The following is a 26,126-nucleotide window of genomic DNA, read 5'->3' as shown; positions in this document are numbered from 1 at the left end:
TAGAGAACTCTTTTCTATCTTTTTTTCCTGGTAGCTCTAGAGATGGACAGCTGTCTTACTTATTATTTTCTATCCAGCCGAAGCTGGATATAATGCCAAGCAAATAGTCTCAAGACAATAACTGCCAGCATTAAAATGCCTTAGAAGTAAGGTTTTACATGTCTGTTCCTGTTCTCAAATGTGTATCCCATTTTAGGATTCATGTGTATCCCATTTCAAACAATTCATAAGAGTAAATCAACAGAAAAAAAAGTACTTCCCCACATTTTATGTTATCTATATGTGGTACCGTGCATTTCTGCAAAACATTCATTCCATCCCGTGAAAAACACAGAAAAACTGAAGTTATGACGTCCTTTCTGGAATAGTGGGTGGAATTCCTTTCAGTAGAGAGTTTGATGGTGCTTGAACATGTAAATGTTTCCTGTTGCCATTTATGACTGTAACATGAGGGGCCTGCTTGTTGGGGTTTCTGTCCCACCCGGTACCTTTCACAGCTGGGTAGGTTATACCTTTCTTCTCGGTGGTCTGGGCAGGAATAACAGAGGGAGCTTCCTGCTTCCCACAATATTTCCATTCTCTTTGCTCCACCTCTACTTCCTGTCTGTTTTTCCCGTCTATACTTCCTGCCTGGCCAACCAGCATTTATTTAAAATATGATTGACAGAATACAGATAATTCTCCCACACTATATGACTGTACTTCCAATTCATGTAAGACTTAATGTAGAAAAAAATGAACTTTAGAAATCTTATTATATGTTGATAACCATGAAATTCTTTATTCAGTAGAATATTTGACAAAATAGACTATGGGTGTATTATTTAAAGACACAGTGTTTCGGGAAATGTGTTTGTCTTTGTTTTCTCCTGCAGGGACCTCCTGGGCTACAAGGACTACCGCAGACTTTTGGTGGCTACTTCAATAAGGTACAGCTTCTTTATTCCCACAGCTTGTGGGTACAGAGATTTTTATGTGGTTATATTTGTAGGGGGCAAAAGCATTTTTAATTCCTAACATCTCAGACCTTGAGATATATGCTCAAAATATCTTCCCATACTGAGCACTATGTTTCCCAATTTAAATTTTTAAAAGGTTCTTAGACATATTATAAACCAAGAGTTTGGTTTTATAGATTTTAAAGTAATAGTTCAAAGTTTGATAATGAAGAGCTAGAAGAAATTATTTGTTTTCTGAAGCTCTGGGTCATACCACAACTGAACCTCTCCAAACCAAGGTCCCAGGCACACATCCACATCCCATAGATCAAGAGTGAGAGCCTCCTCAGGGATGGGTAAGTGTAGCGTATAACATCCTTTGTCACCACACCTGGAACAAAGACTATTGCCATGGAAACACTGAAGTGACTAACTCCTGATTATACCTGATGACTACACAGGACTCAAAGGTAGGAATGAAGTCATTGATGGGTTCGTCATTCAAGAACAACACTTGGGGGTCTAATCACATAGGGAAACCTAGACAGTGTCATTTTGTTTTTCCTTGCCCAAATGACAGCAACCGGGTCCTTTCAGTCACCGCCAGCTCATCGCTGATACCTTGTCTCACAGAAAAAGTTAGAAACATACCCCTGTGTTTTTGCTTTGTTTTTCTGGCATTTGTCCCCTATAAACTTCTGGAACCAATACTGCATCTTTGTTCACACATTCCAAGAACCTGTGTTCCAAACCAAGTCTTTTCTTTTTCAGGATTTACTTATTTTTCTGAGTGTGTGTGTGTAACACGCATGTCTGGTGCCCACAGAGGCCAGAAGAAGATGTCAGATATCTTGTAAACGGAGTTTCAGATGGTTGTGAGCCACACCGTAAGGGTTCTGGGAACTGAACTCCGGCTTTCTGCCAGAGCAGCTATAGGGTTCTTGCTGTCCCTCAACCTCCCAGCCCAAGTCTTGAAGACATCTGGCGCTCAAAACTACGTTCTCATTCGTTTTCAAGGCCAAATTGATTAATTAAAAAATCTCAGTTATTTGTTCACCAAATTAAACTTAATGTAAAGGCCTGGAAAATGCATAATTAATAAATTTAAAATCAAGCATGTAAGCACTCTGTTGCTCTTGTTAATTTTAAGATCATGATCCTGTCTTGAATCTTTTCATTCGTTTAGATTTTTCAGGGAGTGCTGTGTTAGGATGGTTCCAATGTTTCCCGACTCTTTATTAAATATCTTAACTAAATTGATACCAACTTTAAAAAAAAAAACATTAGAAGCTGACAAGTTTTAAAAAACAATATAAGCCTGAGGGTATCTAAATTGAATCAGCGTAAGGACTTACAGTAAAAGCTTCAAAATAATGAGAATAAGTTGGTCTGATGTCACAAGTCAGCTAGAAAAGTTGAAGTACTATAATTTATCCCTCTCCCCATCAGTACAAGATGTACCAAGTCACGGCTCAGCTGCTTAAATTTTTGCTAACCCTGCAAAACTTTTAAGGCTTGGGTCTTTACAGGTCTTCTAACATTAGTTCTGGATATACTTTTTCTTACTGATGAGTCAGTTTCTTCTTAAATGAAAATATATGGAACCTTTGTACTTTACAGTCTGAGGTTGAAAAACGTTAATTTTAGACTTTAAAGTTATACTTGCTTTAATGGAAACTGAGCTTAGCAGCTGAGTGGGGAGGTTTGAGACTTGCACACCGGTACCTGGAGCTCAGTTGTTGTCTCTCCTAAAAGAACCTCAGTTACTATCGTCACTACTACAGAGCTGAGCTTCACGTCAGTTCACGGGTGCTCTGAGTGTGACTTTGGGGATGGAACATGATAGTGTAAGGTGAGGAACCAAAGCTTCTTTTTCCCCAAAATAATGCAACAGAACCCTTTTGAGTCAGAAGTGTTTATGTCTATTGTGATTGTTGGGAGGTAGCTTATTAAACAGTTTATTCTGTTTCCTCCGGAGAGTAGATGGGGCTCCTACGCTGAGGTCCCACGAGGATCGCTAGCGAGCCCCACCCCCGGGACCCACACGGAATGCTATTTTTGAATTGTTACCATGTCTTCTTCACAAAGCAAAGGGCCAAGTGCGCTGCGATGAGGCAGCTGCATTTTTCACTTGGCACTGCCCCTGACACCCCCATCTGGTCTGGGATAGTAAGGTTGTTGTGGTTTGCAGTTTGTTGCATGCCTGATGGTCCTGGCTATAACAAATGAGCACAGTGGAGGAGGAGCTGGGATTAAATAATGGACCATGTATTGAGACACACAAAGTGACACTCCAAGGTTAAAACAATCTTCCCTTTTAAATTGGCATTGATTTATGGGACACCTGCGTCGAGTCCTGGACCTCAGCTCTCCCTCTGGCAGGAGCTATGGCACTTCCACAGCCCAGATTCTGCTGAGGCAGCTGCTCATGGGAGGACGAGGAGCAAGCACACCCCTCACACTTGTCCCCTCCCTGCTCCAGACTAAAAGACGGATGGCTCATCCCTCATCCCAGCATCCCGCGCTTGCATTGCGGTCCTCAAACAGAATTGATCTCTTCCAGTGCATATTCCCTGTCCCACCCAAAGGAGAGCCATGGTCAAAAGAAATCTCTCCCTTCACAGCACAAGTCAAAATAGAAGGGAAAAAGGAGAAGAAAGAGGAAAATGAGAGCGATTCACAGGAGGGTGAAGTCGGCAGGATTACATGTGTGTTTTCACGTGCAATGATGGAAAAGAGAGTGAATTTCCCTCATATGGCAGACATCATTTTCAGACGGTTGCTCTCATACCGTTGGGTTGTTTGCGAGCAACATCAACTCCCAGCACACTTGTCCTCCGAAGGAAAGTCTGCTCACTACCCAGCCCAGGCACACTGTTCTTCATTGTCTTTATCTCTGGAAATTTTAGTCACCTTAAGATAGGTTCCATCATCTTTTAAAGTCATGAGCTCCATAGATGGAAGTGGAGTGCTCTCTATGCAGACTGAGCACTAAGCTCCGTAGACGGAAGTGGAGCGTTCTCTATGCAGACTGAGCACTGGGCTCCGTACACGGAAGTGGAGTGTTCTGTATATGAATACTGAGTACTGAGCGCCATAGATGGAAATGGAGTGCTCTCTGTGCAGACTGAGCACTGGAGCTCCGTAGGCGGAAGTGGAGCATTCTCTGTGTAGACTGAATACTGAGTACTGATGTGACACACATCTGACATGTTTTCAAAGATCGACATTGAAAATGTCCAGTAATATCATCTTGTGCCATCGTGAGGCTCAGTTCGAGCTGTTGGAGATTGATGCAATACTTCCCAGCAACCAATCCCAGTGTTCCCTTCTCCAAACAGTTGATCCAAAACAAATGATAGCAAAATCATCTATTTCCCTTCCATGTACCAAAGTATAACTTCGCACTGATGCTCACAGACTAGGAAGGACGGAAAACTCTTGTCCAAAAACAGACTCCAAGGTCTTTCCAAACACAGAATTAAATCCAACAAGGGTATATAAAACAAAGGCTTCCTTGGTGGCAACCCTTCTGGTCCCTAAAGAGTTTTAAAAAAAACCTAAACTTTAAATCCTAATTTCCTGAATTAGTTGCTTGTCTTGCTGCTGTGACAAAATGCCTGAGAAAAGCAATTAAGGAAAGGAAGGTTTGTTGGGGCTCGCGGGTAGATGACAGGGAGGTCACAGCAGTAACAGCTTGAGGCACCAGGTCACATTGCAGCAGCCTCCAAGCAGCAGCAAGAGATGGATGCCGGTGTTCAGCTCACATTTTCATTTCTATTCAGTCCAGAACCCCAGCCCTATGGGATGGTCTCGCCCATATTCAGGGTGAGTCTTCTCACCTCGGTTTCCCTAGTCTAAATTACCCCTACACAGATATTCCCAGAGATCAGTTTCCATGGTGATTCTAAATCTCATCTAGATGACAGTCAAGATGAAATGCATGGTTTCCTCCACTTTCCCGCTTCATGACCAGGATCCGCTGACTTTGGGGAGCATTTAGGATGTAGGCACTGACATGAACTCCCGTTTGTGGCCAGCAAAATGTTTTCTTGAAAGTAACTGGGAAGTTGGACTTTGAACCAGTTTTAAGAATTCATTCATCCCTGAGAGTGCTACCCTGTCCATCATATATTGTATTTGAACTTTCTAGGGTTTGACTCGTGTAGTATCACCAGTGGAGCAGCCTAAGCAGCAAGCATTTGCCATCTCTCAGTTCTAGAGAGTGGAAGTCTAGAATAAAGTTGATGGCAGGGCTATGGCCCCACTGAGAGCTCTAGACATGAGTGCATTACAAACTCCTCTCTTAACTTCCAATGGTTCCCCATCCATACCCACTGATCCCTTCCTATACGTATGGCTCTGTGTTCTCTTTTTATAAAGACATGGTCATTATAAAAGGTTTTGTTATCTTTATCAAGTAACTAGCTACAGTGTCTGCCACCATGTTGTCAAATTAAATTCACATTCCGAAGTCCTGGGAGTCGGACTTTTACATATGAATGAGTGAAGCAGGTTCACAGTTGCAGTCTTTAATGAATAAACAGAGGATGTTACAGTGTATTCCTAAAAGCATGGACTTGAGTGGGTGGCAATGACTCCATGTTTTAGCAGGGAGCTCATGTCCCTGATTTCTTCCTTTAGTTTTATGACAGGAAATTGCTGGCTGTTTACTCTTTGGGAACTACGAAAAAAAAAATGACTACTTCACTTAATTCATACATGTGTACCACAGAGCATCCTTGCCAGAAATTCTCTCTTTGAAAGAATCAGAGTAGCCCTGAGCCTTTCTACTGCTTGAGATGGTTCCGAAATTCTGCATACCACTTCCCATGTGGGAACACAGAGACGTTCACATGAAGAATTCTCCAGTTGAGCAGACACATTAGCAAGCCACACACCATGACTGTTATCATTGTATCTCAGGAAGTTTCAACAAACAGGGTCAAAACTGTGAGACTGTGGAGCAGAACTAGAGGTCTAGAAGCTAGGGCTTGTCTCCTATTATTCCTGTAAAACCGGGTAATTGTCTGGTGCCATTGGTTTGAATAGAGGAGGAAAGAGTATATGACATGTCAGTGAGCAAATGTTACTGACGTTCGAGTTTGAGACGGCTGTATTATTAACGCAAGAGGGGAGAGTGACGCGGGAGCTTCTGAGGACCAAGGGATACCTGGATTTCTTGACCTGATTACAGACTAAAACAAGCACACCGTGTTCTGATGGTCTTGATGATTTTCTAAATCATCAGAAAACCAAAATTTGGGATACTATTAGAACTGTATGACTTGAGGCTGCAGGGAAATTACTAGATCCAAACTACTTCAGCTATGGTATGGTACCCCGGAGCTTGCTGGCATGCACCAGGATATACCTTCACCAGAGATACTCCATGCTCTTCTGCCCTGTGCTCCAAGTACCTGGACCTTCAAAATCCAAAGGCCATGTGTAAAGACAAAAGCACATTCCAGCATCCCTAAAAATATCCAAGCAAAAAGTACAGCTAGGGGGACATGCTGACGTTTTAGGAGCAATGACTGACACCATGCCAACGTGACTAGTGTTTTCAGGAACTATGTAAAGTTTGCTTCTGTGTACATTAGGGAGGCTAGACTGGATGGTGAATTGAATGTCAGGGACAAGAATAAAAAAACGATGAAGGCATACATGGTGGCCTGTGCCTATAATACCAGCACTAGGAAGGTCAGGACAGGAGAATCAGGAGTTCGGGGCCAGGCATGGCTACATGGTAAGTTTAAGGCCAGTCTAAGCCACATGAGAGCCTGTCTCAGAAAAAGGGGAAAGGGGATATAAGACAATACAATATTGAACGGCCTAGCTTCTGTAGGCAAGAGGAATAAGTGCAGATCTCATCCCCTAATTACTTTTCAATCATAAAACAGAATTAATATTTTTAAAAAGCCATTCAGAAATACATTGTAAAGACAGTCATTGTCATTCTTCTACTTCCGGATTCATCAGTGTTAAGGTACTTGTCACCCTGTCTTTTCTTCTCATATATATGCGTGCATGTGTTCTCATTCCATATTTTAAATTGCTGGGTATGAGTTGCTTCTCGAATTAGATACGTAAGTCTAAAGCAGAGCGAAGAAGAGACATGACAGGCTGATGAACTTCTGTTTGTCTAAACAATACCCTAACCATGAGGCTAGACAAGGGTACGGGGTGGGCAGTCATCTGAGGAGAGAGCCTGGGCCAAGTTCGAAGGAAGAGCAACCTTCCACAGTTAGATGGGGAGAGAAGGAAAGAAGCCTGAGACAGAGGTAAAGATCAGAAGAGAGAGCCCAAAGAGGGACAAGGGCAGCTCAGCTTCCACTCACAGAACACAGTAAACCCAGTACCACAGGAATTCTTCAAACCACAAGAGCACAGGTTTCCTACAGTAGATGTTCTAAGTGCAGGGAAGCTAGAGTCAGAGGAAGTGTGTCTGAAGTTTCTATTGTATCAATTATCTGGGCTGCTGGGAACATTGAGGCCATTTAGATCTTGGGAAAGTTGTTCAAGAATGGGAAGCAAGTGTTTTCTGTTGTGTCTGCAGAAGAGAGAACAGGTGGACTGACCAAGGCAAGAAGAAACGTTTAAAGAATTTGGCCAACTTCAGCTACAGCTTACGTAAACTGGCCAGTTTCATCTAACAGCAATGATAACATTCCTTGAGAAGGCAGAGGCATGTCACACACGGGGTTTATTGGTGATGAACAGACAAATTCACTCTAAACCAGATAAGAGGAAAAATAGGTTTATTCATTAAACCATAATAAGAGCAGTCAGAAGAACCAGTAGCACCAAGGCAGTGATATGCAGGACTCCACTTCGGGAGAAGTCCTGATCCCAGCAGGTGCCGTACTATGCAAGTAACTTTCCAGCCTGCAATTTCTTCTACAGGAATGGGGACATTCATAACTGGTCAGCATTGGGGCCTGGGAGGTTAGCGCGAGCCACATGTGCTTGTCATTTTCTGTTTTGCATCTCTACCATGCAGATTAGGGGAGTCCTGACTGGTCAATGTTTGGTCCTCGGCAAAGGCTGGGTCGCCTGGCTGCAGTTCTGAGGTGTCCAGTTACAGGTTCCTCACAGCTTACATTTTCGGTGGAGGATTTCTGGACCACACTTGTTGGAATTCACTAATGAGAGCCTGTCTGTCCTCTTCCGGTCTTTAATAATGGTCTCTGTCTCTCAACACCCAGAGGGTTCTGAGGCCTAAGTGTTTCTTAGCAATTTATATTTAACCTTTTCTGTGTGCTGACAAGCACAATCATCCTCCCAGGGTGAGCAGAGTCAAGTTAAGGCAATAAATATTTGCAATAGAAAAATCAGGAGAGGCAGACAGCAACTGAGTTTGGCTGCTATGCATATGGAGAAAGGAGTCAGGCCCTTGAGTTGTGATGTTTCCCCCTGGAGAGATTGCCAGGAAAGAACAAATGGGGTCTCCGACGCTGGAGATATTTATTTGGCTGGTATTTTAACAAGATTAAATATTCATTACACTAACAGGAATACAAATGAGAAAGACAAAAATGTCTGCCAAAGTGTCACACAGAATACACAAAACATAAAGTACTTACATTTGGCTAGTTGCTTTTAAAGACTGAATGCATTAAAAACAACTGGACTTTTTTGTTTGTTTTTCCCCCCCCCCAGGGAACGGGTGAACACGAAGCTGGTGGCCCAAAAGGAGAAAAGGTAATGCCAGGTTTTTTGGTTTTGCTGTTTCCAAAGCCGTTAAACTCTTTCACCTACAGGGGGCAGCAGTCCCTGCGAGCAGGCACCTCCCCTGACTGCTGACCAGCAGCTGGATGCTGCCCCTTGGGGGCGCTGCTGAGCTGGGCTGGGCTATAAGGGAGGAGCGCTGTCCAGAGAAAACACCTTTAAGATTGGTCAGGAATCCTTGCAGGCAGCCAAAACCATCCGAAGGAAGATCCAAATGGCAAAATGCCTATGGCTCAAGCTCACTGGTTTTCTGTTCTTAAAACAGAGGCTGTCGAGGGATTATTTTGTTTTGTTTTTGTGAGGGTTCATCATGCCCAGTAGTAGTCTAGCCAAGCAATTATTTCAGAAACAGCTTTCAAGTTCAAACACCAGTGTGCGTCCATTGCGTTTTCATTGCTCACACACGGTAGCCTGGTTTTATCATTTGTGAAGATGGCAGATTAACTTTCCTAGGGAAAATATCACTCCACTCCCATCTGACTGTAAAGCCGTGATGGCCTTGGACTGTGAGTGTGAACACAGTCAAAGAGGCATGGTCAGAGAAAAGAATTTTAAAAAAAAAAAAAAAAGCCCGTTAAATCTGCAGACAGGAATATGAAGGTTGGAAAAATATTCTGTGGGCAGATGGCCTGTGAGAACTGCCTTCATTCATTCGCCCCGTAAAAGTTCTCTTGATTGAGGGCACGATACTGTGACGTGAGTCCGAGAAATCAGCCTTCTGTGTCTTCTAAATCAGCACAATCTATTCAAAAGACGGTGAGTCTCTCCCCTGGAAGTATCGCTAAGCGAACCTCTCAGCAGGAACAGTACATTCCTCATAGACTGGCCATTCAAAAGGAAAAGCCTGCCAAACACATAAATAAAACATGGACACTCTGAAAACGATTTTAAAAATGATCCCACAGCAATCCAAGTCACTCCAGTGTCTTGGGTTTCGAACAACACTATTTCCTGTGAGTCAGCAGCTTGCAGCGCCACCCCATCCTCGCAAAGGCATTACATTGCAAGACATCACCATAGAACAGACGTAGGCTGCAGGGTCAACGGGGCACAAAGCTTGTCACATGGCACAGCTGTGTGGAGAAGAGGGTGCGACACTCTTAAAGCATTTAAATGACGATTCATTTCTCGAAACCAAACAGCTGGCTTCTACGTCGCCCTCCTCATTGGCAAACACATGCCACTTAGAAATCCTTAAGACCTCGCTGATGAGAAACTTGATTCTGGAAAATAGGTGTATCTCAAACTCCAGGGATGGTTCCTACCGCTTGGAATCTCTTCTAATTGCTTCAGAATCTAAAGGGGAGGCAGGAAAAGCTGGTGGCGTATCTGTCCCATCACCCTACCCAGATAAATGATCTAGAAGAGCCTGCAGGGAACTTGTCACTGAGCCTCGTACCAGTGCACCAACAGAAGGGTTTTTAAAATTACCTGTCATGAAGGAGCCACTGCCAATAAACCGTGCATAGAGTAAATGAGGAAACCCTAGTGTAGCAATGGCAGGGAGAAGGAAGTCAACTCTACGTGCACATCCACTCCCTGTCTATTCTGAATCCATCTCTTGGCTTTCTAAAGTTGTGTTTTCCACAGTGAAAATGTAAACTCCTTAGTGTGGGTCTCTGGCTATGCTTGCAATGTGGCCAGGGGTTCTGAATCCTGATTGTACATAGACCCGCTGGGAGAGGATGAGGAAAATAGAGGCCTGCTCTAATGCCTCACATATAGGGACTCCGAGACCAGTATTACTGTGACTTAAGCATGTGTGAGATGATTGTGACATGCCCTCGGGGCTGGGAACCACTGAGGAATGGGAGAAGCATCAACTTTGGGATCAGACGTTGACTATGGCGTTGACTGCTGTGTTACCTTGGGAAGCCAACTCATTGCCCCAAGCATCGGTTTCCCCACCTGTATAGTGGGCATGATCATCTATAGGAAGAACCGATGGGAGGATTAAGATCTAATGAGATGAACTCACCTGGAAGCATCTTAGTAAACATCCGTTTTTCTTCTTTGTTTGTGCCTTCTGCTCATAAGTCCTCATTTGGCTCTTTTTTGCTATGAGCTATTGCCATCCTTAGTGCCTTGTCTTCTTCGGCTTTGCACACCCCAAAGTGTGATGGAGGGTCAGTATTTGCATGTATTTGGTCGGTGCAAATGACTTGCATTGAGACTTTGGGACAGTTTAGCAGAGCAAGGATTCCTGGGAAAAAATCAGCTTTCTCCTGGAGCAGACTGTGGCACAAACAAGATGGAGGCTCAACAGCACAAGACCTTCTAAGCAGCATCAGAATTGTTGGGCTGGAAGACAGCCTTCTGAGTCTCCGCAAATTCATCGCCGCCTTTCCACTCATATTGACTGCGATAAGCCACTGCAATGCATTTCAAGCATGAAACGAACCCACATGTGTCTAGTATTAGACATAAACATTTGCGAGATTTCACTTGTGAGATGTGTTCTTATGGTTTAGCCAAGGCCAACCCCACCCAGGGAGCACAAAGCGCAGGCTTCGTTGGGTCCCTCTGCTGTCCTTCACTGGCATTCTGCCTACCTCAGTTCACACATCACAGCATCAAAATCCTGGCCTTCATTCTTTCACCCATCCTTTATTATTCTGAGCAGATGTGTGTTTTTAAGTGATTCCTAGCCCCTACACTTGCTTACTTCTGATAAACGAGATGATTGTCTGGAGTATGCTTCCTTTATGACTATGTTCTGGGGATGTTATAGCACAAACCTCGTGTGTGACACAGAGGTCAGTTTAGAGTTTTACAAACCAGTTACACACTGGTGCCGTAAGTGCTCACTGCCTATATCGAACTTCCTATATCTTCCTATATCGAACATGATTTACTCTGTCTAGAAAGTCACATGCCACCTACAATGTGGTAAAGTACTGCCAGGGATATACAAGACGTGTTTGTTTGTTTGTTTGTTTGTTTGTTTTTTCCTATTTCTGCTAGGATGCATCATATATCAGGGCTAGAAAGATGACTCAGCAGTTTGCTCTCTCCAACTGTATCTTCTGAAAGTCCTCTTTCCGTGCCACATACAAATTCCTCTTCAACACTTTTGACAAGTGTTGAAATGTCTTAGAAATGTCTCAGACATTTCTAAGCTGCTGCTGTCACCATATCAACGAGAGTGATCTCTCTTTTTTTTTAAGATTTATTTGTTTATTATGTATACAGTGTTCTGTCTGCATGTCATGTATGCTTGCTGGCCAGAAGAGGGCACCAGATCTCATTACAGATGGCTGTGAGCCACCATGTGGTTGCTGGGATTTGAACTCAGGACCTCTGGAAGAGCAGTCAGTGCTCTTAACCTCTGAACCATCTCTCCAGCCCAAATGATCTCTTTGTCTCCAGTCAGTCATCCACACAGCACGGGGAAAGGCTGGGGACAGCTGGCAGACTCATTTCTCTCTCTGCGATCACGGACTCCTCCCCCACACACACACCTAAAATAAGAAATGAGTCCTGGAAAGAAAACAGGAGCAGACTGTTGTGTCATTTAAAGGCAAAATTAAATAAATAATGTTTTGGCTACACCAGAACAAAACTGTAATTCTTTTCTCCTCTCTGTGTCCTGTCCTTGAAAAATAATTAACATTGTTCCACATTAATTTTAAATGTCCTAATAAAATGTTACGGACTTCTGGAAGACTTACGGCATGGAGGAGGGCAAAGACTCCTTATTAGGCAAACAGACTGCCTAGGTATGGAGCTTCCCGAGGCCCTGGACCCAGGCCGCTGGATTCTGGGGCTGAAGGGAGAATTTCTCTTCACTCAGGTAGTGTCTCTCTTCTGTTTTGTCTCGACAGGGTGACTCTGGACTGCCAGGATTTCCAGGGTCTGTTGGCCCTAAAGGACAGAAAGGAGAACCTGTAAGTATTTTATCCTCCAGAATAGAGGGAGAAAGCAAAAAAACAGATGAAGAATTAAAAGTATTTTCCCAGCAGCAATTCCATGGCCCTTTACTTTTAACAATCTGAACAGTTTTGTAGATCAGATTCTGAGGCAAGTACACACCATGCCAGGCACCAGATCTTTTATATATTAACTCATGTAACTCGTATAAAAAAGCCCCTTGAGGTAGCCCATTCTGCACACAGGTTAGGCTGTTTCCAGAACCCAGGCATTCAAACCATTTAAGTTGCCTGGAGATGACTGAACACCATATCTGAAGTGAGAAACACAATCAATATATCAAGACTGGTACAAATTTATCTTAAAAATTGAAAATGCTTCCCTCTCTGCTCAAACAATTGCTCTCAGTACACCTCTGAAGTTATTTTCCTTTCTGGTTTCTGTGAGATCACAGTGACTTCGCAAAGCCGCCTTCCAATATTGCTGTGACTGCTTTCTTTCAAAACTTTTCCTCGTGTGGGGAAAAAAGAAGAAAAGAAAAGAGAAACTCTATCACATTATTTGTATTCAAATAGGACCACCTAAGAGATGGCAGAAGCCTAGTTGCAAAAAAAAAAAAGTTTCAACATTTAGTGTGTGTGTGTGTGTGTGTGTGTGTGTGTGTGTGTTTGTGTGCTCTTGAACCTGGAACTCAGTCATCTGGCAAGTCTAACTAGCTAGCCATGTTCAAGAATCCTGTTGCTGTGCTTCCCCAGCCCCGGGATGGCAACCATACACTGCCCTTGTTGGACGTGAGTTCTGTAAAACAAACACAGGTCTTCACTCTTGTGCAAAAATCAGGATTAACTTATGTCTTGCCATTTCTGTTACATGCAGCACATCTTTTTAAATTGTTTCACCCGTGTTCCAGAGTGAGTTAGGGCTATGGGTTGATTGGACACGAGGAATGGAGAAGTCACTAAAATACCTGCATGACAAGCAGAAGCAATAGGGAAAGCACTCGGCGCTACCAAGCTGAGCTTCTCCCCTGCTCAGCTTCACTTAGACATCTTCAGTAGTCCTGGGAATTGCTTCTGGCAGCTTTGAAATCAGCATTGCACCTACGGGCCTTGGTTATTGACCTTCTGGTCTCTTATCCTCAGTGCCCTGTCCAGACCTCCCGAACAGCCGTTAACAGTGTCCTCCGGCCGAGGATTTCCAAGGGTCTGGGGGCTATCATGCGACCCCTCCCCCAGACACCGCTCAGAGCATCTCCTAGCCTCCCTTGGACTCTCCACTCTACCTTCCCAGTGGCGCCCACCTCAATTTTAATTTCCTGAGTGGACCGTGGAGGATCTGACAAGACACGAAGCAGAAAAGAATATTCTGTGATCAGCAGCTGTGCTCTGTAAACATGAGTGTGGGCTCAAGCCCTGAGAATTCTAGCTCAGGAGTTCTGGGTGGAGCCTGGAACCCTGCACTTCCCACAAGTGACACCAATGCCCTTGCTCCAGCATCATCGCTGAGGGTTGAAGAAATGCATGCTTCCTAAAGAGGCCTTTTTCTTCTTACGGATTCCCTCTGGCTTCCTCTCCTGCCTTCCATGTTCATGGGAAGCCTGGCTGCCCATGTGGGCCTATCTTAGCCCTGTCCTTTTTATTCTGTAGAAATAAACTCCTTGGGCTGGTTACATGGCTCAGCGGTCCTAAGCGCTGGCTACTCTTTCAAAGGACCAGTGCTGTGGCCCCAACATCATTGAGGGTTGGAGTAATGCATAGTTCCTAAGGGTGACTTTGCATAATAACCAGGAAGCACATAGAGAAGAGTAGTCAGTATCTAACTACTAGAGAACTAGAATTTTGAACCCCAACATCCAAATGGCCACATGCCCCTCCCCCCCCCACTACTGGGCATTTAGAATATGATGGCATGTGCTGTGTATCAGAGCTCTAAAATATGTACACAAAAGGATCTCATTCGAATTCACACTTTTATAGATAAAGAAAGGGGTACTCGAAAATTTCAAATGGCTACTCCAGTTAGTATTCAGAGGAGATGAGACTAAATTGCCAACCTCAGTCAACCAGACTCCTACAAATGACACCAATCAATGTAGACTTTGAACCAGGCCTGGAGGCACAGGTCTATTACCCCAGCTATTCAGGGGAATAAGGCAGGAGGACCACAAGTTGAAAGTTATCCTAGGATACAGGGTTCAAGTCCTAACTGGGAAACTTAGTGAAACCTAGTCTCCAAATGGAAAAGTAAGGTGAGAAAATTTAGGATTCAGCTTCATAAGGCACTGACCTGGATTAAGCCCCAGGGAGTGGGGGATTCAATGTAGATATCAAGGTTGCAAGCAGAGGTGGAAACAAAGTGGCCCACCATGAATACCTTAGTAGGTGAACACATAATTTTAAGATAAAAATATGTAAAGCAAGACTATAAACAAGGCCCTGATCTAACATGTAAAAATTAACCCATAATAAAGATGGCATCGTGTTACATAGATCATAGTTTGTGTGGTTACACCAGGTAACAAATCTGTGGCTTTAACCTGAGAAAAGTTAGCCCCCGCATGCACTAGAGGGCAGCTTGGTTCATTTAGAAGAAGAGGTGGTTGATTGCTTGTCACCACACTCAGCCACCAAGCTGATTCAAATCCTATGGCTGCATCCTCGGGCATATGCAAACTTCTCAGTCACCATTGAAGAGGAAGTGAGCCTGAAGAATTCTGGCCAATCTGTGCCTCAGTTTCTTCAACTGTATATGGCTATAATAATAGCAACTTCTCCTTGATAACTGAGTGTTAACCATGGTGTGTGTGTGTGTGTGTGTGTGTGTGTGTGTGTGTGTGTGTGTAACCAGAGAAGGTTGGTAACATGGGCACAGCAAGGAAGAGTGTCAGGAATAGGATGATTCTTCAAATCTATCTGTAGAAGGAATGGTGGGCCGCTTCCTGCAGCCCGCTTCCCGGCTAGCTTTACCTGAAATAATTACATGGAAACTGTATTCTTTTAAACACTGCCTGGCCCATTATCTCCAGCCTCTTATTGGCTAACTCTCACATCTTGACTCAACCCATTTCTAATAATCTGTATGTCACCACGAGGTCATGGCTTACAGGGAAAGATTCAGCTGCCAGGTCAGCAGGAAAGATAGATAGATAGATTCTCTTACATCATCTATCTGTCCAGGGAACCTTCATCCTAAGCCCAATAGCCACCAATCAGTTCCATCCACCTGTACAATTGTCTCCCCAGTAATTAACCCCTTTTGAGTCATTTTGGTTAGAGTACACAGACACGTCAAAGAGCATCGTTGAAACCATGTTTCCGTGTGTTTGAACACAGTTAGCCTGGGTGGGAAATTCAAGTGGGTACCTGCCACTCAACAGTTTAACCGAACCCATTTCCCTCCACTTGCAGATGGATGCTTGTGTGCTCGTCTTCATTTCGGAATAGGAAGGTTTAGCCTAGGGCAGCATTTCAATTTGACTGCTGTTGGGAGCCCCTAAATAGTATTAACATGATTAACTCGGTGCTCGTTTGGGAATATGGAGGAATCTGTAAGGTCATTCTCACTTACCCCTGTCAGAGTTGATTTCTAAGTGTTTATAATTGATTCTTGTTTCTACCCATTCTCCTAGGGGGAGCCTTTAACCAGAGGTGAAAAGGGAGATAGAGTAAGTAGCTGTTTAGTGCTGTCTTGGGTTTGCTATTTCATTGATTCTCTCTTCAGTTTGTGGTTCAGCTCCTAATTGATTTGATAAAGTAAGTTGCTATCTTGTGGTAACACTTGTACATTTGATTTGGGTTATGCAGGCTTTCTTTTGTATTTTTATTTTACATTTATTTTAGGGGGATGGTATGTGTGTGCCGCATTTTGTATGCATGCCTTGGTGTGTATATGATGGTCAGAAGATAGCTTGTGGGAGCCTGTCCTCTCCTTCCACCACGTGGGTCCTGAGGACTGATTTCATGTCTTTAGGCTCAGGGGCAACTTCCTTCGCTCTCTTAGTCACCTTCCCAGCCCTATTCATGGCTTTTGTTTCTGTTTTGTAGCCTACTGTTATTAGTGGTTATGCCTCAATGTAAGAATATCTAAACTGGCAGATAGTGGTGGCACATGCCTTTAAAACCAATGCTCTGGAGGCAGAGGCAGGTAGATCTCTGTGAGTTAAAGGCCAAGGCTGACCTAGTCTACAAAGGAAGTTTCAGAACAACCAAGGAAGAAATCCTGTCTCAGGGGAAAAGAAAGGAAGGAAAAAAGGAGGGAGGGAGGGAGGAGAGAAAGGAAGGGAGGGAGGGAAGGAAAAGAAGAAGACTATCTAAACTACAAAACTAAAGCAAGCAGTACAGATTTTCAAAATTTTTGTTAAAGACACAGATTGAACTTTTAAGTGAGGCATGGGAAATAAGAAAATATTGTGCTATTTCATATAATCTTTTCTGTTTTTATTAAGCACCCGGAAGTAGAATTACCAGCACACACCCCTTTGAACTTAGCCTATTCTATCCTGCCTCTCATCTGAGGTTGGCTACCATTTAGTGGTGAATGCTAACGTGCCATGACATCTTAGTTAGGTTTCTATTGTTGTGAGGAGACACCATGACCACAGCTATCCTTATAAAGAAAACATTTAGTTGGTGGGGGAGGGGGAGGCTCGCTTATAGTTCAGAGTTTCAGTCCATCATCGGAGAGAGCATGGCAGCATTCAGGCAGAGGTGGTGCTAGAGCTGAGAGCCCTACATCTTGACTCAGAGGCAATAGGAAGTTCACTGACTGTCACACTGTGTGAAGCCTAGGAAAAAGACCTCAAAGCCCGCCCCCACAGTGACACACTTCCAACAGAAGGCGTGGCCCAGATTAAAGGTATACCCTGCATCCTCAAGGTCTGGATTAAAGGTGTGTGTCATCCAGCCTCCTCCAACACGACCACACTTCCTAAAAGTGCCATTCTCTATGAGCTTATGGGGGCCAAATACTTTCAAACTACCACACGTGCTGTCCCAAGTAAAGAATGAAATGAGGAGTTTTGTTACTTCCTAGCAATAAGGGTTCTGGATCTGGTCTTAGGGTGAGCATTGCTGGATTACATAGCTTCCACAATGTCCGCTTTGTTGTATGCTAACCGATAGAAAGTCAGTTAAAGGATCAAGATGTCCGACCCTATCTGGATTCAGCAATGAACCATACACCAACTCTTTTATTTACAGGGAGAGCCCGGCCTTTTAGGACCACAGGGAATGAAGGTAATCCCTCCGCATTTCTTCAGTCACCATTGCATCCTTCAGAAGATGCTGAAAATAATAGTAACATCCAACTTTCCTTTCCACTCTTGCATTTAGGGGGAACCTGGAGTTGCTGGTCCCCCTGGTTTAACAGGAAGCCCAGGGCTAAAGGTATGCACTTCATATACTAAGGTGTATAAGAAGTCGCTATTGGGAAATGATGAGGAGATTGCAGCCGTCCTGGATGCAGAAAGGCGTTGGTGTACCGCTCATTTTCTTCACAGATGTTCTCAGAGATTTTTATCTTGTTTCCATGGTGACCTCCCTCCCCACCAGTACCACTGGCTGCATTTGTTACAAACACAGAAGCTAGGCCTTTTGGTATACAATAGGACTTCAAAATCCCTTTTAAGAGCAAGGGCAATTCAGAATGGCATCCACAAAAGCTTTACAAGTAAACAATATCAGTTAAATCTATGACCCTGTGCCACGTTCTTGACAGGGAAAGGAAGGATCCAGGCTTTGTTTCTACACTAAAATTATGCATCCCTGAGATGCTTGTGTTCCCCAGAGGAAATTCTGCAGGAGTGTCTTAAGCAAAAGCAGTTGGGGGAGGTGGGAGAGAGACTCTCAGAGAATGTTCCCAGCAGTGCATGAAGCCAGCTACCCAGTTATCACCTGCTGATAAAAGCAGACCCACTAAATGAAGCATCTCAGAACTATCTTGCCAAGCTCATAGGGCATGTCAGCACTGTACACAAAGGTGGGATGCTGAGAAGTCCGTCTCTTCCCTGTCAAGGGCACAAGGTATTTCACCAACACTCAGATACAATCTATTTTCATGCAGAGTTAAAGTATCTATTATCTTCTGTTTTAGGGTCAGCAAGGACCTGCAGGTTCCATGGGACCCAGAGGACCACCAGGAGATGTTGTATGTATAGTATCTTCAATATTTTGAGATGAAATTAAGATTAGGATATGTCATAAAGAACATATTAATGATCTGAATTATACTACATTCCCCAAAAACATGAGTCACTGCCACCACCCAGGCTGATCACCTCTGATGTCGGGGGCGGGGTTTACTACTGGGAAGTCCCTTGGTATAGAGCCTAATAATCCAATCTTTGAAACTCAGGTTAACTCAATTGTCATAGTCAATACTACTGTGAATAGAGGAAAACGGAAATATCCGAGGAAATAAGAGAAAGTCAAAAAAGACAACAAGCATTTCCAATGTTCTGTGAGATAAAGTAACTCTGTAGTGGGCTCTCTTCACCCCCACCCCCCGCTTCTCTCTTACACAGACAAACCCTCATTCTCTTTGGAAGCATTTTTCATCTATTTCCCCAGATTTCTACCCCTTGGATAATATTCTGACCTCCCCATATGAATTGAGAGCTAACCATCAGAAACTAGATCAAAATGGAGAAAATTCCTGGCCTCAGCTCACAGTGACTCTCTCTCTGTCCATGACTAGAATTCTAGGTAGGCAGACTTGAGATTGCTACTTTTCTACCATCTTGGGAGCAGTCCATGGCTTCTTTCCCTGCTCTGATGCTTACAACCTGAGCCTCCTGGGGTCTCCTGGTTAGCATCATAGTGTGCTTGCTAATTTGAACAACCAATCCATAGGGCAAAGGTTTTGTTGGTTTGCTTATTGGAGACAGGGTTTCTCTATATAGCCCTGACCCTCCTAGAACTCTCTCTGTAAACAAGGCTGGCCTTGAATTCAGAAATCCACCTGTTTCTGCCTCCCCAGTGCTGGGATTAAAGGCATGCATCACCACTATTATCATAGGGAAAGTTTGTTGTTTTATATTCTTCCTACAAGCCAACTTTGGACCACTTCTGAGGTAACTCATTGAAAGACACCATAAAAAGAGACAATATTAATAACACAAGATTAACCACAAAATCCTCTGGTTAGACTAAACTATCTATTGGAACTAAAAAAAAAAGAAAAGAAAAGAAATAGTCACTCTGGTTAAACATAATAAAAATATCTTGACTACTTAAGTTGGGTTGCAATGCCACCAACCACCACCCTCCCTCTTCTTAGATGGAACATTTTAGTTCTTTTCCAATTCCCATTATAGCTGTTGACTTCATTTGAGACAAGAAGCCACATATTTTCAAATAACATTTCTCCTTAGGCCAAATAAGCATTACCTTATAGAAAGATGTTAAAATCCTGTCCCCTTACATTAAGAGAGGTTCTAACTGTTCTTTCCCTTTAATTCTGTATTTTCTAGGGATTGCCAGGAGAACATGGTATCCCAGGGATACAAGGCATTAAAGGAGAGAAGGTACCGTTTAGACTTTACTTTTGTACAGTATGTTAAAAAAAATAGAAAGAAGAAACCAAAGATTCTAAAGTCACTAAAGAAGCCAAAGATTAGCCTATCAAGACTTGAGCTTCCCAGGATTTATCAGTGCAAGGGACAGACATTCATATAACCTGTGATATGGCGCCCCTGATGTCATGCATCATTGCAGTATGGGTATGGCACAGGAATTCCAGGTAACCAAATGAGCTAACTTGAAAATGAAAATGTTAGGGCTGAGGTCAAGCTTTGAATTCTCAAAAGTCTCTCCGCCTCTTACCATCTGCTTGGATGTGTGTGAAGATGGCATATCAATATATTGCATCCTCCCCAGGAAATCAGGAATGTAGATCATCTAAAAATCTTCATGAATAGATGGGCCCTTTGTGTCCGTGTTTGATTGTTGGAGACCAGCTTCGACAAAAATACCACTTACCAGGGTGGGGGCATGGGGATCAGAAGAATAGTAAAGAGGGCAAAGATGCAAGTAAAAATAATAAAACAGAAGTATAGGATAGTACCGGGAGGGAGTTTCAGTGAGTACTGAAGCCGCCCACATTTAATTTCCAATTGCTTAAAATACCCCAATCCCAAAAGACAGGAGTAAGATTAAAAATACTGCATTAAAATGATACAAGGAAATGAACATAACCACATACTGAAGGTTGTGGGCTACATTCATAGTTAAACATTTTGTGGTTAGAACAAGACAAGAAATGCTCACACCCCTAGACCAAAACATTCCGTAGGCAAACCACTCCCTAAGTAGACTCCATTGTTATCTCCCTAAGGGAACTGGAACTTAGTTGAACCCTTAGACTTTTGTTTGGGGTAGAAACATATCGACTTCTCAATTCCTGAAATACACAGTCTGGATATTAGCCATACCTGTTGACAATAATCTTGGGAGAGCAGAACCCACGGGCCTAAAATCTAGGTGGAACCTTTGTTTGAGGTAGAAACAGACAATAACCTTGAAGGAGTTATTGTCCTCTAGAAGTAAATTCCAGCTCTCTGATCTTTGGTCAAGGGGAAATAGGCTCACATTTTGGGGCCTCCACACTTTATATACAAGTCTGTGTTTCATGGTACTGTTCAACTTTGTAAAACAGAACTCATTGCAGAACGTGGATGTATTTAAAATAACAAGAGCAGCTCCTAGAGTGAGCTAGGCACGTGTAAATGCTGTTGAGGGTGTGAGTACAGACGTGAACACAAAGATGAAGTTTGCCTTGCTATGACAAAATAAAGCAATGGAAACTGCTGTCTTCCAACTTCCCATCATGAACCTCAGCAGAGAAAGAAAGAATCTCATCTTGTTTTCACAGGGAGATGCTGGTGGAAGGCTAGGCCCTCCTGGAGTTCCAGGTCCAAAGGGTGATGCTGGGCCTCCAGGGAAAAGCCTGCCAGGGAAACCAGTAAGTACCGCTCTTTTACTAGGATTGCCCTTGAGAGTTAATGTACTGCTAATTCTGGGTCCACAGTTTCAGGATACAACTGTAGTCTTTAAGCCGGCCAAAAAAAAAGGTGAGAAGGAAGGAAGGAGGGAGGGAGGAAGGAAAGATCGATCTTATCCCATAGCTCATAAAGCTAAAACAATTTGAATGTTGGATGTAAGCCGAGAGGTCTCAGCTGCAGAAGATACACAGGCTGCAGTATTTTACAGATAAACTGAGATGTTTCAAAGGTCCCAGCACCTTATGTACTGATTCCTCAAGGATCTATGAATCCTTAAACACAGGTTGTGAGCTGTAGATCTTACTAGGACACTGCCTTAAAACAAACACTCAACCTTGCCCTTCTGGAGTTTAAGAACATAACCACAGACCATCATTCATAGAGAGTGTATATGATCCATGCTCTACTCAGGATGCAGAAAATTCTATTACTAGAAAACCTAAAAGCCAATATGCTCATTTGATTGGCTTATTTTCCTCTACCTTCTTTCTACTTTTTATAACAATTATCAATGGCAATAATTCTGAAGATTAGATGTTTAATTTCACAGATAAAACCCTATATTTTGAGCTAATTATGCAAAATCTAGGACGTTCTAAAATTTTCTCTCTTGTCTTAAGTAAAATGAAGGGTAATGAATCATGTTTTTAATTATAACTTCTAATTTTTTTAGTTATGTAGAGAAAGAAATGTAATCATGTTACTTTTTTCATTCCTTTTAGGGATTAGATGGAAATCCTGGTTCACCTGGCCCACGTGGTCCAAAGGTATACAGATTTCATAGCTAGTTTTAAAAAAAATTAATAATTAAGAAAATGTAACTGAAAATGCATCTGTCTGGAACCTCATCCTAACAGGAGCACTTGCTTTCACAGGGTGAAAGAGGACTACCAGGTATCCATGGCTCCCCAGGGGACACAGGCCCACCAGGGGTAGGAATCCCAGGCAGGACAGTAAGTAATATTCAGTCAAGTTATTGCAACCCAGTTGGTTACATTTTTGTCTCCAGTCTTCTTCAATGCAGTGCTCAAAGTCTTACAGAAAGCAGTAAGAAGAGAGAAAAAGTAGAAGAGATATGAACAGGAAAGGACAGAATCAAATCATCACTGTTCAGACTCTACTTCGCCCTATGCTGCAAAGACCCTGAAGACACTGCCAGAAAACTCTTAGAGTGGTAAAACATTTTCAGCAATGTAGCAGAATGCAAGCTAAGCATTAAAAAGTAGTAGCTTCTCTATATAGCATATAAGAAACATAAGAAGAAATATCAGGGGAAAAATTCTCACTCAATTAGCCCAGGCGAGGGGGGGGGAAGTGGCGCTACCTAAAAATAAGCCGGACTAAAGAGGGCAGAGACACGTTCAATGAAAACTTGAAGGTACTGAAGAAGACACTAGGCATTGGAGACATCACTTACACTCACAAACAGACCGAGCTAGTGCCATGAGAAATGTCTATATTACCAAAAGTCACCCATGCACTCAATGTAATCTCTGTCAAAATTCCAATGATGTTCTTCACAGTACTGGAAAAAGCAATGCTAAAATGTATATAGAAGCCCAAAGACCCTGAACAGCAAAAGCAATCCTAATCAGAAGGAGAAATTCTAGAAATACAATACCTGATCTCAACGTGCGCTATAGAGCCATAGTGTCAACACAGCATGGTTCTGACACATGAACAGATATGTAAACTGAGGGAGGAGAATAACAAACCCTGAAATAAATCCACACTACCACAGCCACCTAATTTTTGAGAAAAGTATCAAAAATATTCATTGGAATACAAAAATAGCCTCTTCAACAAATGGTGCAGGGAAAAACAGATATATACAAGAATATACAAGAATATCACATATACAAGAAAGTAGACCCATATCACACACCATGAAGGAAAAATAATCAGTCAAAATAAATCAAAGACTTTAATATAAAAACAGAAACTATAGGGGAAATATGAGGAAAAACTCTTCGAAATACAGGTTTTCGAAAGCAAAAACCTTTCTGAAAAGAAACCCAGCAGCATAGAGAGTTAAAAACTGACAAAGGGGAAACTGTGAAGCTAAGAAGTTTCTGCACCGCAAAGGAAGCAACCACCGGACAGGAGAGGACAGCAAAGATGGCGTCTCTGCACTAATATCAGGAATCTATAAAAACTACAAGAACTAAAGGTCAAAATAAACAAATAAATAAATTTCTCTATCAATAATGGATTAATGAACTAAATAGCTCTTAAAAGAAAACGCACAATAGCCAATCCATAATAACTTTTAAAGTGTCTAACGTCCTTAGCCATCAAGGAAATAAAAGTTAAAGCTGCTTTGGCGACTGGAGAGATGACGACTCGTCAGTTCAGAGCTTGATCTGTGTGAGCTTTCCAAGGAAGCGAATTCTGCTCTCAGCACCCACATCAGGCAACCCACACCATCCTGTAACTCCAGTTTCAAGGCCTCCAACACCAGGACTCCCGTGTACACATGTATATCACACACACACACACACACACACACACACACACACACACACACCTCACCCCAGTCCGAAAAAGCTATCATCACGACAAGAGACAAATACTGGTAATACTTTGAGAAAAGTGTAGCTCTTACGCACGCCTAGTGTGGATATAAAATACATGTAGCATCTACAGAAATCACGAGGAGGTCTCCTCAAAGGTAAAACAAGAACTAGCACATGGGCCAGCTATCCTGCTCTGCGCACACCAGAAGCCTTCTGACTCAGCCTACCCCGAAGAGACTTGCACGTTTATATTTATTTCTTCACTGTTCACAATAGCTAAGGGATGAAACCAGCCCAGGGGCTTTCTCGACAGATGAAGAAAATGCCGTGTGTATACACCAGGAGTTTTATTCATCCCCACGAAGGAAAAGGAAATCATGACATTTACAGAAAATGGATTCAACTGGAAATCATTCTATTATGTGAAATAAGTCAGACTCAGAAAGACAAATAGTACATGTGGAAGTGTGTGTGTGTGTGTGTGTGTGTGTGTGTGTGTGTGTGTGTGTAAGTCACATAAGTAGAAATGAAAGAAGAATGAGAGGGGAAGAAAAGAGAGAGTAATGAAATACATCTGACAGGGAAGCATAAGGCAAGTCTTGTGGTGAGACGGGAGACCACCACGAAGAAAACAGGCCAAGAAGGGGGCAATGGTGGGGGGGAGACCCATCGGAGCAATGTGTGTGAAAATGTCAGAATGGAAACCACAGATTTACACACTACTTTAACAGTTGATAAAACATTATGTCAATAACTCTTTAAATAGGTAACCAGTTTATAGGAAAAAATACCACAATAAAAAGGCAACAAAAGGCTTAGATAATAAAGATGTTACGAATATTTTTAAATAAGACAAAGAACCCAGAAAATGCTGATACCAACTACTTTAAAGAAAAAAAGATTTTAAAGATGGGGTCTCACTACATAGGGTTAACTGGCTAAACTCACTGTGTAAGACCTGGAACACACAGAAGTCAGCCTACGTCTGCTTCCCAAGTGCTAAAACTGAAGTCATGTGCACCAGAAATTCAATGACCCAAAGATATGCATAACCAGAAGGAATGTCATTGGTTTCTTGGCCAACTTCAGCCTCACTTGGGTTATTCCAAACTCAGCATTCCAGAAGAAGAAAATAACTCCAGGTGCTGTTAGTTAGCCATCTACGCCCACCACTGAATACTGGACCCTGCTCTTTCATAAGAGGAAAATGAGAACCCGCATGTGTTCATACCAGGTTCTATGCTTACATGCTCTAGCTGTTAGCTTGGTGCTTTTGTGGTACTCCCAACTGTGGAAGAGTGTGTTTCTGTGACTCTCTTGCCTGTTCTTGGAACTCTTTTCCTCCTGCTGGGTCACCTTGTCCAGCCTGGACATGAGGGATTTTACCTTGTCTTATTGTATCTTGTGCTGCTGTGTTTGGTTGTTGTGTCTTGGAGGCCTGCTCTTTTCTGCAGAAGAAACCTAAGTGGAGCAGGTCTGAGGGAGAGAAGAGAGGAGAGGGAGTTGGGAGGAGTGGAGGGAGAGGAAACTGTGCTGGGAATTGTACTGCATGTGAGAAGAATGTACTTTCAAAAAAAATTAATAAGCAAATAAAAAAGAGAAAAATGAGCCAACGAAGAAAGGAAAGGAGTCTCAGGTTCCTGAGCCCCATGAGCAAGTGGTTTCTGACCTGACAGGATGTGGACACATTGCTTGGACACTTCTGAGTGTGCAGCAGCAGAGGGGAATAAAAGAAACATCCAAGTAATTGAGCAAAGTCTTGTGCTTCAGCCTTGAATATCTGGTTCTTTACCTATGGCTTGAGGTCATGGCGCACCCACCAGAAACTGTGTGCAAGACTTACAGAGTTTTCAGGTTGTGCAAGTGCCAAACCTCGTTTTTCTGCTACGTAAAGGATAGGGCATTTATGAGTATCCCTGGTAGAGGTTAGATAATTCTCTCTCTGTTTACCCAGGGCTCCCAAGGACCCACCGGAGAGCCAGGTATTCAGGTAAGTGACTTCACTAAATTACGCACAAAAGAAGTTCAGTTTTCTTTATTGCCAGGAACTGCTCAAAAGACAGGCCCAGCAAG

At 42.9% G+C, this 26,126-nt stretch overlaps 1 protein-coding gene across 1 annotated transcript in view; it reads left to right on the top strand.

Moving 5' to 3' along the window:
* The window catches only part of Col19a1 (collagen type XIX alpha 1 chain), a 324,015-nt gene that overhangs the window by 238,514 nt on the left and 59,375 nt on the right, over positions 1-26,126 (top strand). The window contains exons 15-26 of the mRNA XM_087898047.1: positions 876-929; positions 8,601-8,642; positions 12,494-12,556; positions 16,168-16,203; positions 17,738-17,773; positions 17,870-17,923; positions 18,630-18,683; positions 20,008-20,061; positions 21,408-21,497; positions 22,260-22,304; positions 22,413-22,490; positions 26,008-26,043. Of these exons, the coding sequence (XP_087754173.1) occupies positions 876-929; positions 8,601-8,642; positions 12,494-12,556; positions 16,168-16,203; positions 17,738-17,773; positions 17,870-17,923; positions 18,630-18,683; positions 20,008-20,061; positions 21,408-21,497; positions 22,260-22,304; positions 22,413-22,490; positions 26,008-26,043 (642 nt within the window). The remainder of the gene's footprint in view (positions 1-875; positions 930-8,600; positions 8,643-12,493; positions 12,557-16,167; positions 16,204-17,737; positions 17,774-17,869; positions 17,924-18,629; positions 18,684-20,007; positions 20,062-21,407; positions 21,498-22,259; positions 22,305-22,412; positions 22,491-26,007; positions 26,044-26,126) is intronic.

This window comes from Myodes glareolus, chromosome 18 (assembly GCF_982192425.1).
Source record: "Myodes glareolus chromosome 18, mMyoGla1.1, whole genome shotgun sequence".
Classification (NCBI taxonomy): Eukaryota; Metazoa; Chordata; class Mammalia; order Rodentia; family Cricetidae; genus Myodes; species Myodes glareolus.
The sequence above is the reverse complement of the archived record's forward strand: the minus strand, read 5'-3'. Positions and strand labels throughout refer to the sequence as shown.